The following is a 23,577-nucleotide window of genomic DNA, read 5'->3' on the forward strand; positions in this document are numbered from 1 at the left end:
GAATGAACTAGGTTGCTCTTACAAAAAACCTAGACAAGAATTATGGTCCAAAGGGTCTCCTGCTGTTTCCCAGTGGACTCCAGTTCTATGGATCTACTCTTGCCCATGTCTTCGATCCTTGTTCTAGCCAGATATCTCCTAGTGTTCTGCAACTGCTGATTCCAGATCTTGTGATGCTCTCAGCATCTCAGGAGGTGATGTATAGTTCAATTCTCCTGACGTGTATGATATTTGCTTCGTGGTGGTCACATGCTTACATGAGAAAATTGTCATGTCGCTAGTTTCAGTCGAATGTGGCCTTTGTACCCAAGTGTGCCCTTGCAACCAGCTGTGGTCCTTATATTTGGATTTGTATGCAGGTGTAAACCTGCTCTTGTAACCAGGAGATCAGTTCACCTTGGTGGCCCAGATAAGTTGGGTCTGCATCTGTGCTGTGTAACTCCATGACTCTTAACTGGAAGGTATAATGTTGGCTTTTAGAACATGATTCTACTAAAGAGTATTTTATCCTTCTATGTTACTCTTTATCTCTTGATCTCTGATTATGCAATGACACAGCTTGGTGAAGTCGTTCCAGATCTCACAATACCGTGTGCACAATACTGATCCACAGACAACTCGGCATCTCTTCCCTTTGAGTTTGGAGGACCTAACGCATCGATACCTACCACATTAGCTCACTGCCACTGGAGGGTAAGAGGGTGAGGCATTCTATAAAAACCTTTAATGAGCTATTAACTTCTTGCAGTTAGCACAAGCAAAATCTACACAACTTCATTAAGTTACACAAAGGAGACTTTAAGGTTAGTTTATGCCAAAGTTAGCTTTATTAGCAGCGTTCAGAATAATAATTGTGTACATTGAAAGAATGAATGTACTGCATTAAGAAGTAGAACTGTCCATAAAACTTTAGCATTAATATGTTCTGTGGTTACTAATGAGATATTTATGAGAAGTGTTCTCTTGGCATGGAACCCCAACAGTCTGCATCTTCTGCCAGTCCTTATATCTCAATATGGGCTCCCATCAGATCAGGCTGCTTGCTGTGGATATGTATGTGTTCATTTGGATAAAACCTTTATAACTAAAGCAAAATAATATGGAAGCTTGAAGTCTGAAATGAACAGGAAAGGCTATAAATGGTCTGCAGGTCTGGCAGGAGGAAGAACCAGAACTAGCATTTCAGCTTGTAGCCCAACCAGAGGTCTTCCACTCTGCCATGACCTGAATAGGGTGTTTTACATGTCTCAAGGAGAAGATGGGGCTTGGTTTAGTGTCTCACCCAAATCACGTCCCTCAGTATTAGACTCGTGACTCAGCCTAGCCCCCACACCTTCTGACTCAGTGACAACACTACCCTCTGAGCCACAGCTGGCTCGGAGACAAGGGCATGAAGCAATCTCAAGGGGCAAGGAGACAACAAGGTAATAGTCACGGCCATGAATGTGCATTTTATTTGACCCAAGTTTACTATTACATTTTTCAGTTGCAATGTGATTTTAAAAAATGCCTTTCAGGTCCTAAAGCCACGTGAAAGAAACAGCAGTGTATTGCTATAGACCTTACTTTGGTTTATAAACACATCTTAGTATATCACAAAATAGCCACTGCAAAGATATGAAAATATTGTGACACAGATAGGTGAAAACCAGCAAAGATAAATTCTTTAGTACTGAATACTATTCCATAGAAAAAATTATACAGTGGCATGGCAGTATTAATAAAAAAGCAGAAAATTCCCTTTTAAGCACTATTGAAAACTTGCTCCTTTTTCCTATTCCCTGTACTCGTGTGTCATGGTGAAACTGATTTGCAGCTGCTCAATGCTTCTTCTTTTAACTGACATTTAATAGCAGCTCACCGACAACCTGCCTGAGCTCAGTGCAGTCAAGACTGGCTATCACCTTCCACTGACCACGTTTCTTCAGTTTAATTGTCTCCTTCGTTACCAGGGTGTCATTTTCAGCGAGGGTGCTGCAAATGGAAGGTATGGTTCTCATTCCAAACTATGTTCAGATTTGATAAATATACTCCAGTCAGAGCTATACATATCCCACCCAGCATTTTACCCATATAATTTTAACTTTAAATATCCCTCTCATTGAAACTAGAATGCATGATGATAAAGCATTTATCAAATTACCTTATTAGACAAGAATTACAACCTACATTTATATAATGTATTCTATACATTATTTATACATAATAATACAGTAATGCATGAATAGCACATTAATAAATTATACAATAAAACTTACTTTGTAATTTAAGTAACTTTTATGTCTTTGCACAATACTTAAGCCACAAAACAACAAATTTCACATCAAATGAGTCAATGGTAATAAACCTGCTTCTGATTCTGATAATGCCTCTAATTTTGTACAGGTCTGGTCTCCCTACATAAGGAAAGGTATACTTATAGTGAAGGGAATGCAAAAAACATTCACCAGACTTACTGCTGAGATGGTAGGAGGACATTAAAGTCAGAGTGAGTGGGCATTCACTTTTGTGAGTTTAGAAGAATGTATGGTGATCTCATCAAAATATGCAAAATTGTTATGTGTACAGAGTAGATGCAGAGTAGATGTTTCCCCTGGAAGATATGCCCAGAATCATTACAACCATTTGAAATGAGGGGTCAGTTCTTCAGGACAGAAATGTTAAAAAGTTTCTACAGTCAGAGGGTGTCAAACCGTTGTATTCCTCTACATATGAGGGCATGTGGAGGCTCAGTCACTGAGTAAATTCAAAATTAAGATTGATGGATTGGAGATATGGGATCAGTGTGGGAAGGAGGTGGAAGACCAGGCATGAACGGACTCAGGGGTTCAATGGCCTGCTCCTGGTTCTATTTCTTCTGTTTGCTGTGTCACATTTGCTTTGCTGCTAGCAAAAGCAACTGGTTATCATGTTAAGTATTATGTTACTGAAAGTGTGACTTTGGCACTGATGGGCTACAGACAATTGACAGGGAGAGGAACTCGCCTGCAAGTCTACATGCTGGCCTTGTTTTGGAGAACTTGAGGAAGATGGGAAGTGAAAGCATTAGGAACCAGTTAGTGAGGCTGTATGGTGGAATGCCTGAAACCTTATAAACCATATGCTCAAAATGACCGTGGGCATGGAGTCCAGCTCATAGAGATCCTCCTTACCTGAATAACTTTAGACTGGGTTTCAGGTAATCTAGTCCATCAATGCGGAGAACCAAAAACTCCAGGGGCTTTTGGAAAGGATTTGTGAACTGAATGACCAAAGTCACTTGTTTCCCGAAGGCTACTTCTCCTTCAACCTGTAAGAAGTGAGAATTATTGATGGATGATCCATACCAGCGCTCTCGGCAATATCTGAGAGCAACTGTCCCAAACAAATGGGAACTCATCTTGTTCTGATTTAGTTATTGATTATCAGATTAATTGACTAATTGTTAGCAAGGGATAATCAGATCCTATTAATTGTTCTAATACTCTAATTTCTTTGAGCTTCTGTTGCCCTTCATTATTCTGTGCCTTCTTCTGCGGATAAGGGCAAAAAATTGCTTAGTTTCTCTGCTGTTTCCTTATTCCCGAACTTTAGTTTCCTTTGCCTCAGTCTATTGGGGACTCTTCAGCTGTTTCTATTCTTTGTATTTTTATCCATTTATAGAAGTTTCTCTGGAAAGGAGCAACCATCACTGAGGACCCCCACCATCCAGACCATGCTGTCTTCTTGCTGCCATTGGGAAGGAGGTACAGGAGATTTCGGTCCCACACCACCAGGCTCAGGAACAGTTACTACCCTTCAAGTAATAGCTGCTGAATTAGTGTGGATAACTTCACTCACCTCGACGCTGAACTGATTTCACAACCCATGGACCCACTTTCAAGGACTCTACAACTCACGTCCTCAGTATTATTTATTTGTATTTGCATTGTTTGTCTTATTATGCACATCAGTTGTTTGTCAGTCTTTGTGTGTAGTTTTTCATTGATTCTATTGTATTTTTTTCTTCTACTGTGAATATCAGCAAGACTATGAATGTCAGGATAGTCTAGGGTGAAACATATATTTATACGTTGATAATGAATTTACTTTGAACATTGATTACTTGAATTTGCTTTGCTTATAAAAGTCCTATCCCTCCTTTCCTGAATCTGATTGGCCCTAATGCTCTTTCTAGCCAGATCTTTTCTCACTCAGTTTCTTATGATATAATTTGGGTGCCATGGCAACGCAGCAGTTACTGTAATGCTATTACAGCTCAGGGCATTCCGGAGCTCAGACTTCAATTCCACCGTCATTCTGTAAAGAGTCTCTGTACCTTCTCCTCGAGGAATGCACGGGTTTTCTCCCGCTCCTCTGCTGTCCTCCCACAGTCCCAAGACATGCTGGATGAGTTCACTGGTCTCATAAATTGTCCTGTCATTAGGTTAGGGTTAATTGGGGTTGAAAGGTTGCTGGGGCCATATGGCTCGAAGGGCCGTAAGTGTCTACTCTGTTGTATCACCAAATAAATAAATAAACAATATCTGCTTTAACTTCCATTGTTAGTCAAGCTGGGTCACTTCTATTAGGCTATTATCCCTTAAGCTATGTACTATTAAATCACAGTTGTTCTTTGTTTTCTGTCATTAATGGATTTTTTTCCAACTTACCATTGCTAGCACACATCTCACCCCACACCTTCCTTCTAAACTCTGACCTCGGGCAATTCTAGTCCAAAACTAATGAGTCGAGTATTTCATCTTGCTGATGGAATGACTTTGGAGAGTTCCAATATTGATTCATTTACTTGGGGTCCCCAGAGGCTAACACAGGTTAAAGTAGATTTCACCCAGTGATCAATTCTGACCAGTGATTAGTAGATGCCAATAGCAGGTGGTTGAAATGGAAACAAATTCCATCAAAGGACTGAATTTGCCTCCAGGATTGCAAAAACGTCTTTCTTCACCAATACGCTTTTCTTTTGTGCAGTCATGAAGTCACAGAGCAGGCTCTTGGGCTCAAGTATTCTCTGCTGGCCTGGTCTTCTGCCTGGACCCATCTACCTGCATTCTGACCATAGCCTTCCATATCTCTCTCATCAATGTAGCTACCTAAACTCATTTAAATGTTACAGTTGAACCCAACTTTACCACTTCCACTGGCAATTTATTCCACACTCACACTGCCCTGTGTGGAGATGTTCTCCCTTAGATTCCCCTTAAATTTTTCACCTTCACCCAAAACTTCCTGCATGAACTCTGGTTCTAGTCTCCCCCATACGGAGGGGAAAAAGCCTGCAAACTTTCACCATACCAACACCTCTCTTAAACATGCAATCTTCTTAGGTTCTCCCCTCATTTCCCAATGCACCTGGGAATAAAGTCCTAACCTTTCCTTATACCTCAGATCCTCAAATCCCACCAACATCCTTGTAAATTTTCTCTGCACTCTTTCCTGTAAGTAGGTGACTAGAACTGCACACAATACTCCAGATATGGCTTCACCAATATCTGGTTCAACTTCAGCAAAACATTGATACTCTAAGCCCCGATTTATGAAGGTGAGTGTGTCAAAGCTCACTTTATGACCCCTTCTACCTATGGTGGCACTTCCAAGCCATTATGAACTTGTATTCTCAATTCCCTTTGTTCTAATGCACACCTTGCCCTACCATTCACTATTTAAGCCGTACTCTGGTGTGTCCTCCCAAAACACAACAGCTTACACCTGCCATTTCCAAAATCACTTTGCAAGCTTTGACAGCCTTTCTCACAGCCCACTATGCCCCCAATCTTGGTGCCATCTGCAAACTTGCTGATTCAGTCTGCCACACTGTTGCCTAAATAATTAATATAAATGATAAACAACAATGGACCCAGCACCGATCCCTGGGGCACACCTCTCGTCACAGGCCTCCACTGAGAGAGTGGCAACCACTTACTCCCTCTCTCTGGCTTCTCTTGCTAAGCCAGTTTTGAATCCAATTAACTACTTCATCTGGAATGCCAAGCAACCTCACCTTCTGGACTAGGCTTCCATGTGGGACTTTGTCACTGGCCTGCTAAAATCAATGTAGATAGTGTCCATCACTTTTCCTTCATCAACCTTCTTGGTAACCTCCTCAAAAAACTCTAAAAGATTGCTTGGTCACGACCTACCATTCAGAAAACCATCTTGATTATCCCTAATCAGGCCCTGTCTATCCAAATACAGTGGATTACAGTAAACTGGGAAACATCAGTTTGGCTCAATTAAGCAATTAGCCCAAGTTTCATGGAAATATTTAAAAAATGTATAAAAAGACAAACCATTTAACTGAGTATTTAAATGAAATAAGGAACAAATTAGAACACTATCAATGCTACTATAAAACTATGTATTAATTCCTAATAGTTACTGACAGTGGAACTCAGGAATAGACTGCTGTGTTTGGGGCATCCAGGGAGGGATAACACCTCTGGTGAAGGGGCTGATGGTATCTAATCTGGGTTACCTCACTCACCTTTGCTCCCCACTGGACACTCAGTTCTCACCTATGGCTCCAAGTAGCTGTTTGCGTGTGATAGAGGTCACAACTATACACCTCTTTGACAGATGGGCCAGCCCAGGTGAGGGTAGCCAATGAGCTTCATAAGCGGGTGAAATGGCAACATGTCTGTCCTAGCATGTGAAGTCAATTCCAGTGGAATGAGCGAATGCAGTAAGGTCCAACAGCCAGGAAGGCAGTTTTGCAATGCATCATAGGGAGCATGGTAAGACACAGAATTAGTCAAGGCTATCCACTGCAACCACCATCGCTAATCTTATCAGCTCTGGGGATCTCTCATCCACTGCCACCAACTTCATAGTTCCCACACCCTGCACTTCCCGTTTCTACCTCCTACCCAAAATCCATAAACCTACCTGTCCAGGTAGACCTGTTGCCTCAGCTTGCTCCTGCCCCACCGAACTAATTTCTGCATACCTTGACTCTGTTCACGCTCTGAATTTTTTCGATGATTTTAAGTTCCCTGGCCCCCACCGCCCTATTTTCACCAAGGATGTCCAGTCCCTCTGTACCTCCATCCCCCACCAGGAAGGTGTCAAAGCTGTCCGCTTCTTTTTGGATTCCAGACGTAACCAGTTCCCCTCTGCCACCACGCTGCTCTGTCTAGCAGAATTAGTCCTTACTCTTAATAATTTCTCCTTTGGCTCCTCCCACTTCCACCAAACTAAAGGTGTAGCCATGGGCACCTGTATGGGTCCTAGTTATGCCTGCCTTTTTATTGGCTTTGTGGAACAGTCCATGTTCCAAGCCTATCCATCCCCCTCTTTTCCTTCGCTACATCTACGTCTGCATTGGCGCTGCCTCCTGCACGCAGGCCGAGCTCGTTGACTTCATTAACTTTACCTCCAACTTTCACCCTGCCCTCAAATTTACCTGGTCCATTTCCGACACCTCCCTCCCCTTTCTTGATCTTTCTGTCTCTATCTCTGGAGATAGCTTATCTACTGGTATCTACTATAAGCCTACAGACTCTCACATCTACCTGGACTATTCCTCTTCCCACCGTCTATTGCAAAAATGCTATCCCCTTCTCGCAATTCCTCCATCTCCGCCGCATCTGCTCTCAGGATGAGGCTTTTCATTCCAGGATGAAGGAGATGACTTCCTTTTTTAAAGAAAGGGGCTTCCCTTCCTCCACCATTAATTCTGCACTCAAACGCATCTCTCCCATTTTATGCACATCTGCTCTCACCCCATCCCCCCGCCACCCCACTAGGGTTAGGGTTCCATTTGTCCTCATCTACCACCCCACCAGCCTCCGGGTCCAACATATAATTCTCCGTAACTTCCGCCACCTCCAATGGGATCCCACCACCAAACACATTTTTCCCTCCCCTCCTCTTTCTGCTTTCCGCAGGGATTGCTCCCTACACAACTCCCTTGTCCACTCGTCCCCCCCATCCCTTCCCACTGATCTCCCTCCCAGCACTTATCCTTGTAAACAGAACAAGTGCTACACCTGCCCTTACACTTCCTCCCTCACCACCATTCAGGGCCCCAGACAGTCCTTCCAGGTGAGGCGACCCTTCACCTGTCAGTCGGCTGGTGTGGTATACTGCGTCCGGTGCTCCCGGTGCGGCCTTTCATATATCGGTGGGACCTGATGCAGACTAGGAGACCGTTTCACTGAAAACCTACGCTCGGTCCGCCAGAGAAAGCTGGATCTCCCAGTGGCCACACATTTTAATTCCACGTCCCATTCCCATTCTGATATGTCTATCCATGGCCTCCTCTACTGTCAAGATGAAGTCACACTCAGGTTGGAGGAACAACACCTTGTATTCCGTCTGGGTAACCTCCAACCTGATGGCATGATCATTGATTTCTCTAACATCTGTTAATGCCCCTCCTCCTCTTCTTACCCCATCCCTAATTTATTTATTTTTGTTTGTTTGTTTGTTTATTTATTCATTCATTCCCCCCCCCCCGATTTTTCTCTCTCTGTCTCTCTCACAATCACTCCTTGCCTGCTCTCCATCTCCCGCTGGTGCTCCCTCCCCTTTTCTTTCTCACTAGGCCTCCCGTCCCATGATCCTTTCCCTTCCCCAGCTCTGTATCCCTTTTTGCCAATCAACTTCCCAGCTCTTAGCTTCATCCCTCCCCCTCCTGCCTTCTCCTATCATTTCGGATCTCCCACTCCCCCTCCCACTTTCAAATCTCTTACTATCTCTTCTTTCAGTTAGTACTGATGAAAGGTCTTGGCCTGAAATGTCGACTGTACTTCTTCCTATAGATGCTGCCTGGCCTGCTGCGTTCCACCAGCATTTTGTGTGTGCTGCTTGAATTTCCAGCAGCTGCAGATTTCCTTGTGTTTGCAACCAAGGAAGATCCAAGTTTGTAAAAACTTCTCATACCACTGGACCCAGACTTCCAAGGTGGAGAGAAAGGAGTTTTCCCAGTGCAACGGCTTTTCTACTTTAAAAACTGTCCCACGTAAGTTTCACTGTCATCATCGGATATGATAAACAACCAACACATTGCTGTGTTCTTTTTATTTACTGTCAATTAACAAAATTCACACAGACACCTCGTGCAAACCATGCTCTTGATGATCGCATCCTCCAAATCTTCATCTTCATTGTAACTTTCAAGATGATTGTCGATATCTTAAAATTCTTCGTAACTTGATGAGGTAGTGAAATCATTTCATTTTCACTCCTGCCAATTCCGACATCTCCAAGCCTGAATGCTTGAAATCACAGTAAGCAATGTAGCTCTAAATCTGCTCTAGGCACAGTGCAGTGTCTAACAACCACACCAGTTCATGCGACTGAAGCAACAGTCTCCTCTTTCCTTAAAGCGACATGATGTCCCAAATGAATGAAGGGAATCCTGGTTAGTTTCTTGATTAGGTTTTGTTCTGTAAGAGTTCTCCCAAATAAGAGGTTGTCTCCAGTTAACTGATGGACCAATTAATTAGAATCCACTGTGCTTATATAGCCTATCCTTTTGAACACCTTCCAATAATTTACCAATGACTGACATTTGGCCTATAATTCCCCAGCTTATTCTTAAAGCCTTTCTAAAACAATGGAACAACATCAGCTACTTTTCAATCCTTTGCACCTCACCTGTGGCTAAGGACATTGTAAATACCTTTATCAATTTTCCCATTTCTGTACTAACTTCCCACAGGGTTCTCCTTGTAAGTCCTGTCTAGCAATCTACAGTCTCCTAAATGACTAGCATGGTCTTTAAAGAAATGCAACACACTGTACTTCTAGTAGCTGTATTCATCAGGGACAATGGACTTCCCTGACTTCCCAACACCTCACACCCTCCACCTCTTCTCACCAAAACCTCCAGTTCATACTCTTCCAATGGGCCCTTCGCACAGTGGCCTCTCCGCCTGAGTCTATCAGGGTTAGGGTCAGAATATATTTCAGGTGTGACTTACCGTCATATTTATCTTTGGAACCTGCAGGACAACGACCTTCTCAGTGACCAAATTCTGGCCTGTCTCAGCAATATATCCAGTGACAAGGAACTGCAGAGAGGACTGTTCAACCAGTTTATCCTCGTAGTCCTGAGACTCAATGCTTATTGATGCCTGATGAACTTAAAGGGGTGAGACAGAAAGAGCATGAGGTAAAAGGTGGTCTGGAAAGGATCATTGGTGTTTAAAAGTCTGGAAACTTCCTCTTTATATGTTTTGGATGATTTTATACAAAACCCGTTCTTTTACGACTTTCCTCTTTTTGCTTATACTCAGTCTGCAAAATGTAACCCAGGACAAACCACACATAAATCCACAAGAATACACAATGCCCCACAGATCAGCTCATAATAAAGGTTCTGAATGCACAATTCTATAGCACTGAATTTAATGACAATTTTAACTAATTAACAGGGAAGATTTCAATGAGTAAACATACTGTGGAAGATTTGTTATCCGCTTTCAAAAAACATCTTAATGGTTAAGATGATTATTGTGGAAAGCAAATTGCTAAAGGAAAAGGGATATTTGCTGTTTTGGTGTTGACATCCTGCATAGGGGAAATAGCCAGTATATCCAGTAGTTTTCAGGCTGGTGAGTCTCATGTCAGTAGCAGGAAACTAATTGAGAGGAATCTTAGCAAAAGGATTGACTGTATGTACATTTTGAAAACCATGGCCTAGTTGGGGACAATCAGCAAACTGTTGTGCAGGACAACTTGATTAGTTTTACGAGGAGATCAATGATAGGAGAGCAGTGGATGTTGTCTACATGGATTTTAGTAAAGCATTCAACAAGATCATCCAGAAGATTAAGATGCATGGAGTAGGGAGGAAGTAAGGTCTGGTGTAGCAGTATTTCAGTGGAAGAAAGGACATTATAGTAGTAGGAGGGAGGAGTTGGCCAAAGTAAATTGGAAGGAGATGCTGGCAGGGATGACAGCAGACCAGCAATAGCTTGAGTTTCTGGGAAAAATGAGGAAGGTGCAGGATTGATGTATTCCAAAAACAAAGAAACACTCAAATGGCAAAATAGTACAACCGTGGCTGACAAGGGAATCAAAGCTAATGCAAAAGCAAAAGAAAGGGCATACAACAAAACAAAAATTAGTGGGGAGATGGAGGATTGGGAAGCTTTTGAAACACAGAGGGCAACTAAAATAATCATTAGGAGGGAAAAGATGAAATATGAAAGCAAGCTAGCAAACAATATCAAAGTTGATAGTAAAAGCTTTTTCAAGTATGTAAAAAATACACCAGAAATGGGAGTGGATTTAGGACTTCTAGAAAATGAGGCTGGATAAATAACAACAGGGGCCAAAAAGATATCAGATGGACTAAATTAGTTTTTTTGCATTAGCCTTCACTGTAGCAGAGTGCCAGATGTTGAAGGGAAGAGAAGTGGGTGCAGTTACTATTACAAGGGAAAAGGTGCTCAAAAAGCAGAATGACCTAAAGGTACATGTCACCTGGACCAGATGCACTGCACCCTAGGGTTCTGAAAGAGGTAGTGGTAGAGATTGTGGTGGCATTAGAAATGATCTTTCAAAAATCATTGGACTCTGGTGGTGCCTGAGGAATGAAAAATTGCAAATTTCACTCCACTCTTTAAAAAGGAGGAAGGCAGCAGAAAGGAAATTATAGACCAGTTGGCCTGGCCTCAGTGGTTGGGAAGATATTGGAATCAATTGTTATAGTTAAGGATGGGGTGATGGAGTACTTGGTGACACAGGACAAGATAGGACAATGTCAGCACAGTTTCCTTCAGGGAAAATCCTGCCTGATGAACCTGTTGGAATTCTTTGAGGAGATTACAAGTAGGATGGATAAAGGGGATGTAGTGGGTGTTGTATATTTGAACTTTCAGAAGGCCTTTGACGAGGTGCCACACATGAAGCTACTTGCCAAGTTAAGAGCCCACGGTATTACAGGAGAGTTACCAGCATGGTTACAGCATTGGCTGATTGGTAGGAGGCAGCGAGTGGGAATAAAAGGATCCTTTTCTGTTTGGCTGCCAGTGACTAGTGGTGTTCCACAGGGGTCGGTGTTGGGACCACTTCTTTTTATGCTGATTTAGATGATGGAATAGATGACATTGTTGCCAAGTTTGTAGATGATATAAAGATCGGTGGAGGGGCAGGTAGCATTGAGGAAACAGGTAGGCTGCTGAACAACTTAGACAGATTAGGAGAATGAGGAAGAGAAATACAAAGTTGGAAAATGCATGGTCATGCACTTTGGTAGAAAAAAATAAATGTGCAGGCTATTTCCTAAATGGATTTTCTAAAATCTGAGATGCAAAGGGACTTGGGAGTGCTTGTGCAGAACAGCCTAAAGGTTAACTTGTAGGTTGAGTCGGTGGTGAGGAAGGCAAATGCCACGTTAGCATTCATTTCAAAAGGTCTAGAATACAAGAGCAGGGATGTGACGCTGTGGCTTTATAAGGCACTGGTGAGGCCTCACCTTGAGTATTGTGAAAGGCTTTGGGCTCCTCATCTAAGAAAAGTTGTGCTGGCATTGTTGAGGGTTCAGAGGAGGTTCACAAGGATGATTCTGAGAATGAAAGAAGTTAGTTATCATACGAGGAACATTTGATGGCTCTGGGTCTGTACTTGCTGGAATTTAGAAGGATGAGGGGGGATCTCATTGAAACCTTTCAAATGTTGAAAGGCCTTGACAGAGTAGATGTGGAAGGATGTGGGGGAGTCTAGGACAAGAGGGCACAACCTCTGGATGGAGGGACATCCATTTAAAACAGAGATGCAGAGATATTTCTTTAGTCAGAGAGTGGTGAATTTGTGGAATTTATTACCACAGGCAGCTGGGGAGGCCAGGTTGTTGGGTGCATCTAACGCAGATCTTGATAGGTTTTTGATTGGATACAGCATGAAAGGTTACTAGGAGAAGGCCAAAAAGTGGAGCTGAGGAGGGGAAAAAAGAATCAGCCATGATTGAATGGCGGTGCAGACTTGAAGGGCTAAATGGCCTAATTCTGCTCCTGTGTCTTATGGTCTTATGGAATCCATGCGTCTTAATCCATGAGTCCTGTTGAAGGGTCTCAGGACAAAACTGAATGTTTATTCATTTCTGTTGGTGGTGCCTGACCTCAAGCATTGTGCATGTGTTGCTGTGGATGTCCAGCATCTGCAGACTTTCTCATATTACGGAATCTGTGGTGACTTGGCCATTTGAATTCTATAGAAATGGTTTGTCCAAGAAGACAGGGGGTGGTGTTTGATAGGTCTTATTCTGCCTGGATGTCTGTGATGGGGATCCATGTGCTTATAGGAGAGGCTGGGCAAACTTGCACTCTTTTCCCTGGAGTTAAGGAGGCTGAGTGGGGACCTAATAGAAGTTAATAAAATTATGAGAGATATAGATAGATACCTCGTATCTCTTTCCCAGGGTCAAAATGTCTAATACTAGAGGGCCTTCATTTAAGGTGAGAGGGGAGAGGTTCGAAGCAGAACATGTAAGGCAAGTGTTTTACACAGAGTGATGGGCACCTTGAATACAATGCCAAAAGTGACAGTGAATACTATAGAAGTATTTCAGAGACTCTAGGGTAACTACATGAATATGCAGGGAATGGAGCGATATGCACCATATATAGCAGAAGGAATAAGCTGACATTAGCTGAGCTAGTTCAACAGAAAGGCCCGCTTCTGTGCTGCCCTATGTTCTGTGGAGGTGAGAGGGAGGAGTGCGGTAAGAGATGGCTAGCAGTAGGTAGGTCCAGGTGAGGAAGGATTAGTGGACAGATGAAGCCAGCTGGGAGAGGGGGCTAGAGGTGATGACAAACAAGAAACTGTTTAACTGCGGGGCTGAAGGGAGAACTGATAGAAATTTATAAAATTATGAGAGATGCAGATGGGGAAGACAGTCAGAATCATTCTCTCAGCGTAGAAATGACAAATACTAGCAGGCATACATTTAAAGTGAAAAGGGGAAGAGTTTGATGATACGTGTGGGGCCAAGGACTTTACAGCTGAGATTGGTAGATGTCTGAAATTGGGTTTGTGGTAGCTGAAGGACCTGTCCCTATGCTGTGCTCTTCTATGTTCTGTATTCTTTGTTCCATATCACAACTGGGCAAGTGGACAAACGGTGATACCAGCTTGGCCAATGATTGCCCAGGGACATGCAACCACTTGGCTTGGGGTGGTGGAGAACAAAGACTGTCAACATCTTGTCAACCTCTACCTCCATCCATCACCTCCCAGCCCTATCATTATCTCCACTCTCCCCTCTTCCATCTGACAATTACCCCTCCTCACTGGCGTCTCTTGTTCCACGCCTTCCTTCCACTTCTGTATAGCACGGCCATGTCCTTCTATCTTTCAGTTTTCTGGATGAAGGGTCTTGGCATGACATGATGATTGCCCATTTCCCTCCACAGGTGCTGTCTGACTTTCTGAGTCCCACCAACATTATGTGTGTAGCTCCACCTTAGATCTTATCTGATTATCTTCTTATGAATTCACCCATTTGATGGGTAATGGCACTATGCCCATTGCTATACCTTAGCCACTAGCAACACCTGTGAGTACCAGAGGTAACAAGAATATCTTCAGTTCCTCGGGCATCCTCCTATGGACAGGCACTTAGAAGAAAAGTTCAGTATACCATAACCTTTGTAATTCCATAAGCTTCATTGCATCAAAGAGCCCTGCCAACCCTCACACATACCTTCTGCTATCAGTGTAGAGTATAATCCTGGCCTCCAATTGTCCAGTTTTCCTTCCAAACTTCCTATACAATATTTTCAGTCTCTCCACCAAGGGAAACTAGTTCTCTCTATCTAGGTCTCTCATTATTTTATATACTTCCATTAAACTTCCATTCCATATACTTCCATTATATACTAACATATAGAGAGGCTTTGAGGAAAGAGAAGCAGAATAAAGGGTGTAAAGGTAGTAAGGTAGAAGGGCTAAAGTGCGTGTACTTCAATGCAAGAAGCATCAGGAACAAAGGTGATGAACTGAGAGCTTGAATACATACATGGAATTATGATGTAGTGGCCATTACAGAGACTTGGCTGGCACCAGGGCAGGAATGGATTCTCAATATTCCTGGATTCCTGGATTTCAGTGCTTTAAAAGGGATAGGGAGGGGGGAAAAGGGGAGGAAGGGTGGCATTACTGGTCAGGGATACTATTACAGCTACAGAAAGGGTGGGTAATGTAGCAGGATCCTCTTTTGAGTCAGTATGGGTGGAAGTCAGGAACAGGAAGGGAGCAGTTCCTCTACTGGGGGTATTCTATAGGCCCCCTGGTAGCAGCAGAGATACCGAGGAGCAGATTGGGAGGCAGATTTTGGAAAGGTGCAAAAATAACAGGGTTGTTATCATGGGTGACTTTAACTTCCCTAATATTGATTGGCACCTGATTTGTTCCGATGGTTTAGACGGGGCAGAGTTTGTTAAGTGTCTCCAGGATGGATTCCTGTCACAGTATGTTGACAGGCCGACTGGGGGAATGCCATACTGGATCTAGAATTAGGTAACGAACCGGATCAGGTCACAGATCTGTCAGTGGGTGAGCATCTGGGGGACAGTGATCACCGTTCCCTGGCCTTTAACATTATCATGGAAAAGGATAGAATCAGAGAGGACAGGAAAATTTTTAATTGGGGAAGGGCAAATTATGAGGCTATATCCCTGAAACTTGTGAGTGTGAATTAGGATGATGTTTTTGCAGGAAAATGTACTATGGGCATGTGGTTGATGTTTAGGGATCTCTTGCAGGATGTTAGAGATAAATTTGTCCCTGTGAGGAAGATAAAGAATGGTGGGGTGAAGGAACCATGGGTGACAAGTGAGGTGGAAAATCTAGCCAGGTGGAAGAAGGCAGTATACATGAGGTTTAGGAAGCAAGGATCAGATGAGTCTATTGAGAAATATAGAGTAGTAAGAAAGGAGCTTAAGAAGGGACTGAGAAGAGCAAGAAGGGGACATGAGAAGGCCTTGGCGAGTAGGGTAAAGGAAGACCCCAAGGCATTCTTCAATTATGTAAAGGACAAAAGGAGGATGACAGGAGTGAAGGTAGGACCGATTAGAGATAAAAGTGGGAAGATGTGCCTGGAGGCTGTGGAAGTGAGCGAGGTCCTCAATGAATACTTCTCTTCAGTATACACCACTGAGAGGGAACTTGATGACGGTGAGGACAATATGAGTGAGGTTGATGTTCTGGAGCATGTTGATATTAAGGGAGAGGAGGTGTTGAAGTTGTTAAAATACATTAGGATGGATAAGTCCCCAGGGCTTGACGGAATATTCCCCAGGCTGCTCCACGAGGCAAGGGAAGAGATTGCTGAACCTCTGGCTAGGATCTTTAAGTCCTTGTTATCCACGGGAATGGTACCGGAGGATTGGAGGGAGGCGAATGTTGTCCACTTGTTCAAAAAAGGTAGAAGGGATAGTCCGGGTAATTATAGACCAGTGAGCCTTATGTCTGTGGTGGGAAAGCTGTTGGAAAAGATTCTTAGAGATAGGATCTATGGGCATTTAGAGAATCATGGTCTGATCGGGGACAGTCAGCATGGCTTTGTGAAGGGCAGATCATGTCTAACAAGCCTGATAGAGTTCTTTGAGGAGGTGACCAGGCATATAGGTGATGGTAGTGCAGTGGATGTGATCTACATGGATTTTAGTAAGGCATTTGACAAGGTTCCACATGGTAGGCTTATTCAGAAAGTCAGAAGGCATGGGATCCAGGGAAGTTTGGCCAGGTGGATTCAGAATTGGCTTGCCTGCAGAAGGTAGAGGGTTGTGGTGGAGGGAGTACATTCAGATTGGAGGGTTGTGACTAGAGGTGTCCCACAAGGATCTGTTCTGGGACCTCTACTTTTCGTGATTTTTATTAACAACCTGGATGAGGGGGTAGAAGGGTGGGTTGGCAAGTTTGCAGACGACACAAACATTGGTGGTGTTGTAGATAGTGTTGAGGATTGTCCAAGATTGCAGAGAGACATTGATAGGATGCGGAAGTGGGCTGAGAAGTGGCAGATGGAGTTCAACCCGGAGAAGTGTGAGGTGGTACACTTTGGAAGGACAAACTCCAAGGCAGAGTACAAAGTAAATGGCAGGATACTTGGTAGTGTGGAGGAGCAGAGGGATCTGGGGGTAGATGTCCACAGATCCCTGAAAGTTGCCTCACAGGTAGATAGGGTAGTTAGGAAAGCTTATGGGGTGTTAGTTTTCATAAGTCGAGGGATAGAGTTTAAGAAACGCGATGTAATGGTGCAGCTCTATAAAACTCTGGTTAGGCCACACTTGGAGTACTGTGTCCAGTTCTGGTCGCCTCACTATAGGAAGGAAGTGGAAGCATTGAAAAGGGTACAGAGGAGATTTACCAGGATGCTGCCTGGTTTAGAGAGTATGCATTATGATCAGAGATTAAGGGAGCTAGGGCTTTACTCTTTGGAGAGGAGGATGATGAGAGGAGACATGACAGAGGTATACAAGATATTAAGAGGAATAGACAGAGTGGACGGCCAGCGCCTCTTCCCCAGGGCACCACTGCTCAATACAAGAGGACATGACTTTAAGGTTAGGGGTGGGAAGTTCAAGGCGGATATTAGAGGAAGATTTTTTTACTCAGGGGGTGGTTGGTGCGTGGAATGCACTGCCTGAGTCAGTGGTGGAGGCAGATACACTAGTGAAATTTAAGAGACTACTAGATAGGTATGTGGAGGAATTTAAAGTGGGGGGATATATGGGAGGCAGGGTTTAAGTGTTGGCACAACATTGTGGGCCGAAGGGCCTGTACTGTGCTGTACTATTCTATGTTCTATGTAAACATCCCCTCGCTGTCTTTTGTTTTGACGAGAATAATCCAGCTCATAACTCTTACCCTCCAGACCTTGTGAAGTCCTCATCTATCCCCCGGCCCCTCTGCTAATGTGACTCGGTGCTCCAGCTTTGTCCTCACCACGGCTTTATTCAGTTCCAACTTCCACCTCACCCTCAGATTCACTTTGTCCATCTCTGACTCCTCCCTTTCCTCCCGAGTCTCTAGAACATCGCTGGAGACAAATTATCCACTGACATCTAATGAGCTACCTCAACTACACTTCCTCCTGTCCTGACACTGTCCCTTTTTTCTCAATTCTTCTGTCTCCTGGACATCCTCCTTCAGAAAATGGTGTTCCCTCCCATAGTTGTCGATGGAAACCTTGCCTGCACCTTCTTTATTCCCCAGAGGCCTGTTCTCATGAATTTCTCCTGGGAGTGATGCTTTTTCTGCATTGCTCTGTCTGCGTCATCATCTTATTCGATTCCAGGACGGCCTTCCTACTGCTTTACTCTATGCCTTGATCAACACAAACAGGTACTCCATGATTCCACCCATCTTATACATCCAGACATGTATTCCAAGTCATTCCTGTTCCTGTACATTTACCGTCTGTTCATTCCCCTATCCCCAGCTCATTCACTACCTCCCAATTCTCCCCACTAAAGTGAATTATATTCCCAGCATGGCTGTTGCCCAGCTGATGTAGGAAAAGGCTAGGCTGGTGGGTCTTACCTTGATTAGGTTCCAGTTCCACTTCAAGTGTCTCATCGGTAATCTCGACTTTTGGAACTCCGGTGTAGAACACAACATAGCCAGAGAGTTGGATCCTGAGGTTTTGTGTTGAGCTGCCGTTGTTTCTGAGCTCCAGGTCAATATTGAAGTCGGTGCCCACTACAATGTTCTTAGCCACTTGCACATCCATTGAGATATCTGTTGGCATTTCAGTTACAACTTGCTCTTTCTTAATTCCATACTGGATGGCTGTGTCCTGGGACAATCTCTCCTCTTGGCTACCTAGAGATGGGTAGGGAGGATGTGGTGGGAGGAAGAATGGAATAGTGAATTATTTTCTTAAGGAATTAGAAGATGCCTAGGCCAATGTTTTTGTTAGCTCTAAGCCTCATAAAGGGAACCATCCAGTTGTACAAAACATTGGTAGGGCTGCATCTGGAATATTGCATTCAGCTTTGAGAAAGGAACAAAGGCATTATGCTGGAAGCAGTGCAGAACAGATTTTCAAGGATGTTGTCTGGAGAGAGGTTGAGCAGCTCAGAATCTTTTTCACTGGAGTACAGGAAAATCAGGAGAGTAGCAGAATGAATCTTATGGAGATGTATAAAATCATCTTACTGTGAGGGGCATCGATATAGTCAAAGTGCACGGTTTGTTTCAGGGTTGAGAAATCAAGAGCTAGCTTCACGGTAAGAGGAGAGAGATGAATTAGAAATTTACAGAGCAATGGAGCAAGCTGCCAGAGGAAGTGGTGAAGGAGGTACAGTACTTTAACAATATTTAAAAGCTACCTGAACAGGGACATTAATAGGAAAGGTTTAGAGGAATGTGTGTCAAATGTGGGCAAATGAATCTAGGTGAGATGGGAATCATGGTCAGCATGGACCAGTTAGACTGAAGGACCTTTTCCATGCTGACTTTATGTTAGAATGCCTGGTTTTGAATGGAGCTCCGTAGATCACGCTGTGCAGCTTTCAGTCAGGTCATTCTGAGCTGGGGAGAAACTTGCCCACCAGAATAAAAGTTTGCACTCAAATTCAAAATTGTGGTAAAATGATGCAACAACTAGCATTCATATTGCACAGCTGACATAATAATCCAGAATGGTTTGCAAGAGAATTTTCAAACAAATTTCGCAACCTGATGTGAGCGAAGTTGAGTTGAATTTATCGTCAAATGCACCAGTACATGAAAGAAAAATGAAAGCCTTCTTTGCAGCAACGTCACAGGCACATAGCATTAGAGAGACAACATCCACAAGACAAACATAAATTAAACATATATTATACAAAATTATCCAAGAATGAACGGAAACAAAGTCCATTACTTACAAAGTGATCACAGTATTGCTCTACTGAGCTAGTGGTAAGGTTGCATGGTGATAGTGGGACTTCCTGAACATTGAGATCGTTTTTAATGAACAACTTAAAAGAGGAAAGTTGGGGAGGTTTGGGGAGAGTTGTACGCCTATTAAATTGGGGTAGGACAGCTATGGGCATAATGGCCAAGTTTCTCAAGATGAGCAAAAGGTTAGGAGCCTGACTGCTTTACCCTAGTTTCAGAGCTTGAAATCTCTGTCATCACATATTTAATCAGGCAACAAGCCTGTCCCTGAAGTCACAACATAAAATATTTCTCCCCACAGCGAAATTCAACTTAAATTAAAAATTTATCACAGAGCAATTAAAAATGCATTAACCTGGAGCATTGAAAAGCTAAATCTGGATCGGTTTTCTATTCTGGCATTAAGGCATTTTTAACAAATTGTGCATTTCATTTCTTCAATTATGCTTTCTAAAATCTTTTACTGTTTAACTAAATAACTTCAATATTCTCTTTTTCATCAGCTCTGTCTCTCATTCTTTTTTGTCTTTTCTTGTGTCTTCACTTTCTGTAAAAATATATTCACTTCACTTGCCACCCACATTCAGTGCCATATCCTTAATTTGGCATTTTCAGACCTTGCCTCCCTGCCACAGATCACAGAACTAATTACTTAGAAATGTAGTCAGTTTAACGGAGTAGACAGACAGCTGCTTAGACCTGTGAGTTATTCTATACTGGTCTGACAGACTATCGGGGAACATCGAGTGGTCACCTGCCAGTTGGCCTTTGCCTATCTGTCACTGGGCGTTGGTACCCTGGGGAACACTCTGGACTTAAATTTGTGTCTTCAGAGTTGCAGCTGAGAAACTGAGGTGTGATGTTCAGCAGCTGGACCCCAAAGGGTCCATGCACCCATTCAGCGGTCTTGATCTCACTTTCATCCGACCAATCAGCGACCTAGGCTGCTGAATGAATCACCAGCCTTCTGGCAACGACCTTCCAATCATCAGGATACCTCACATGAATCTTGGGAAAGGAACAAAAGCAGCAGGGGGAATGGGAAGGACTGGAGTGAAGTAGGAACTATTGGGGAAAGATGCTGGAGGTGATGGGTCTCAACTCAAAATATAACCATATAACAATTACAGCACGGAAACAGGCCATCTCAGTCCTTCTAGTCCATGCTGAGCACTTACTCTCATCCAATTCCACTGACCTGCACTCAGCCCATAACCCTCCATTCCCTTCCTGTGCATATACCTATCCAATTTTTTTTTTAAATGACAAAATCAAACCTGCCTGTACCACTTCTACTGGAAGCTCATTTCACACAGCTACCACTCCCTGAGTAAAGAAGTTCCCCCTCGTGTTACCACTAAACTTTTGCCCCCTAACTCTCAACTCATGTCCTCTTGTTTGAATCTCCCCTACTCTCAATGGAAAAAGCCTATCCATGTCAAATCTATCTATCCCCTCATAATTTTAAATACCTCTATCAAGTCTCCCCTCAACCTTCTATGCTCCAAAGAATAAAGACCTAACTTGTTCAACCTTTCTCTGTAGCTTAGGTGCTGAAACCCAGGTAACATTCTAGTAACTCTCCTCTGTACTCTCTCTATTTTGTTAACATCTTTCCTACAATTCGGTGACCAGAACTGTACACAATACTCCAAATTTTACACCAATGCCTTGTACAATTTTAACATTACATCCCGACTCCTATACTCAATGCTCTGATTTATAAAGGCCAGCATACCAAAAGCTTTCTTCACCACCCTATCCACATGAGATTCCACCTTCAGGGAACTGTGCACCATTATTCCTAGATCACTCTGTTCTACTGCATTCTTCAATGCCCTGCCATTTACCATGTATGTCCTATTTTGATTATTCCTACCAAAACATAGCACCTCACACTGATCAGCATTAGCACTAAACTCCATCAGTCAAAATATTGACTGTCCATTACCCTCCATAGAGGCTACATGACCCACTGAGCTCCTCGAGCATTGTTTTTGTTGTTGAGGGAATGAATTGTCAATCATCATTATCCATTCCAGGACCTTTTATAATCCAACAAATCAGATGCATTATCATTGGATTCTAAAAATTCCCATTTTATCCCAGAATAATAATACATTTGGTTTTCCACTTGCTTCCTTTTCTGGACTGCAGGCGATTGTGGTTCTGTACAATAGTTGATTGTTCACTCTTTATGTAACAAATAGTTAAGACTCAATTGTGTTGTACAGTCGGCCCTCCTTGTCCACGGGGGATTGGTTCCGGGACCCCCGTGGATACCGAAAAACGTGTAGTATTTGCATGTAACCTACACGCATCCTCCCGTATACTTTAAATCAGCTCTAGATTATTTATAATACCTAATACAATGTAAATAGCTGTTATACTGTATTGTTTAGGGAATAATGACATGAAAAAAAGTTTGTACATGTTCAGTACAGATGCAACCATTGTAGCTCTTCTGGGAACGTTGATGCTGCCTCGGCTTCAGCCGATCTTGATTCTCCCGTGATCTTTAAGTTCTTGAGGCTGTAGTACTTTAACATAGCTAGCCAGCTGTCCCTTACTAGCCTTAAACTCCTTCCTCTTGCTCACAACATAAGGAGCAAATGAACGAGACGCGAGGCGAACAATGCTCAAACAACAAGTACTGGAGAGAGAACCGGGTTCTCCTGCTCCACAGTTGGTCAAATCCAGGCATGCAGAACCCACGGATAAGAAGGGCTGACTGTAATTCGTATTACTGTGACAGATTAGTGCAGAAGAACCTATTTTACATTTCTGAATTGAAGGTTAAAAATCTATCATTAACGTCAACAATGGGAAAAATAAAATTTTAACTATATCAATAAGCAACATTAAGGGTAGAAAAGAGATGTGAAGGGGACAGCATGATTAAAGTGATGCAAGCTGGAACATATGACTATTGTTTCTTTCCTTCTTGTTCTGTGTAGATGAAGTGGACACGTTCAGATTCAAGACACTTCCTGCAGTGACGAGGGTGGGGCCAGCAAGATCAGAACTCATTACTCTTTAACCAAGCTACTTCAGAGATTTGAACCATATGAACCAGAACCATGAGTTAAGGGAGTAAATCTGTTTCCCCTCTATTCTAGAGACATATTCCGGCCATATCTATAAAATTATAAAGCAAGAGATTTCAAGCCCAGAAAGTTCCCCAAGTTCCAAAGCTTGATGATAGGTGGGCAACAGATACCCTCCCTTAAAACTTTGCTGGGAAGGTTTTCCAATTAGAAATGTGATGAAGATTTTTCATTGTAGATATGGGCTAAGACGAAGACATGCATTTCTATGGACATCCTCACATCTAGGGCACCTTACTACTAAACAAATAATTCTGATGTGCTGTAGTATTGGATCCTTAACTGCCCACTAACAGCAAAGTGATAATGATCAGAAAGATGAGTTTGTGATTTGATTGAGGTATGATTATTAACAGAGCCTTGGGAGAATTGCCTTCTTAGCGTAGGCCACTCGTGCACAGACATGACTTTGCTTTAGGAAAGCTCGAGTCTCTGGGCTTGAACGCAAGACCTCCTTAAGGATGGGCGATAGAACTATCCATTAGATCAGGGTGATATATGAATGTAGGCAAGAAAGCATTGTGATGCAGTGAATAGCAATGTTTGAAATCACTGAATTATTTTTCTGAAATTATAATAGGAAGAAGGGTTGGCTAAACCTTCCTGAACAGCAAAGTTTCCGTGTCATTGTAAGGAACAAAGTACTAAGACT

At 43.0% G+C, this 23,577-nt stretch overlaps 1 protein-coding gene across 2 annotated transcripts in view; it reads right to left on the minus strand.

Annotated features, from left to right (window-relative positions):
• Positions 1–804: 804 nt before the first annotated feature.
• Positions 805–23,577, minus strand: part of LOC132378606 (coagulation factor XIII A chain-like) — a 269,196-nt gene continuing 246,423 nt past the window's right edge. For both annotated transcript variants that reach the window (XM_059945683.1, XM_059945684.1), the window contains exons 12-15: positions 18,475–18,756; positions 9,906–10,066; positions 3,153–3,289; positions 805–1,974 (exon numbers count right to left, since the gene is read on the minus strand). In XM_059945683.1, the coding sequence (XP_059801666.1) occupies positions 1,836–1,974; positions 3,153–3,289; positions 9,906–10,066; positions 18,475–18,756 (719 nt within the window). In that variant the 3' untranslated portion in view covers positions 805–1,835. The remainder of the gene's footprint in view (positions 1,975–3,152; positions 3,290–9,905; positions 10,067–18,474; positions 18,757–23,577) is intronic.

The sequence above is a fragment of the Hypanus sabinus genome, chromosome 20 (genome assembly GCF_030144855.1).
Source record: "Hypanus sabinus isolate sHypSab1 chromosome 20, sHypSab1.hap1, whole genome shotgun sequence".
Taxonomy (NCBI): Eukaryota; Metazoa; Chordata; class Chondrichthyes; order Myliobatiformes; family Dasyatidae; genus Hypanus; species Hypanus sabinus.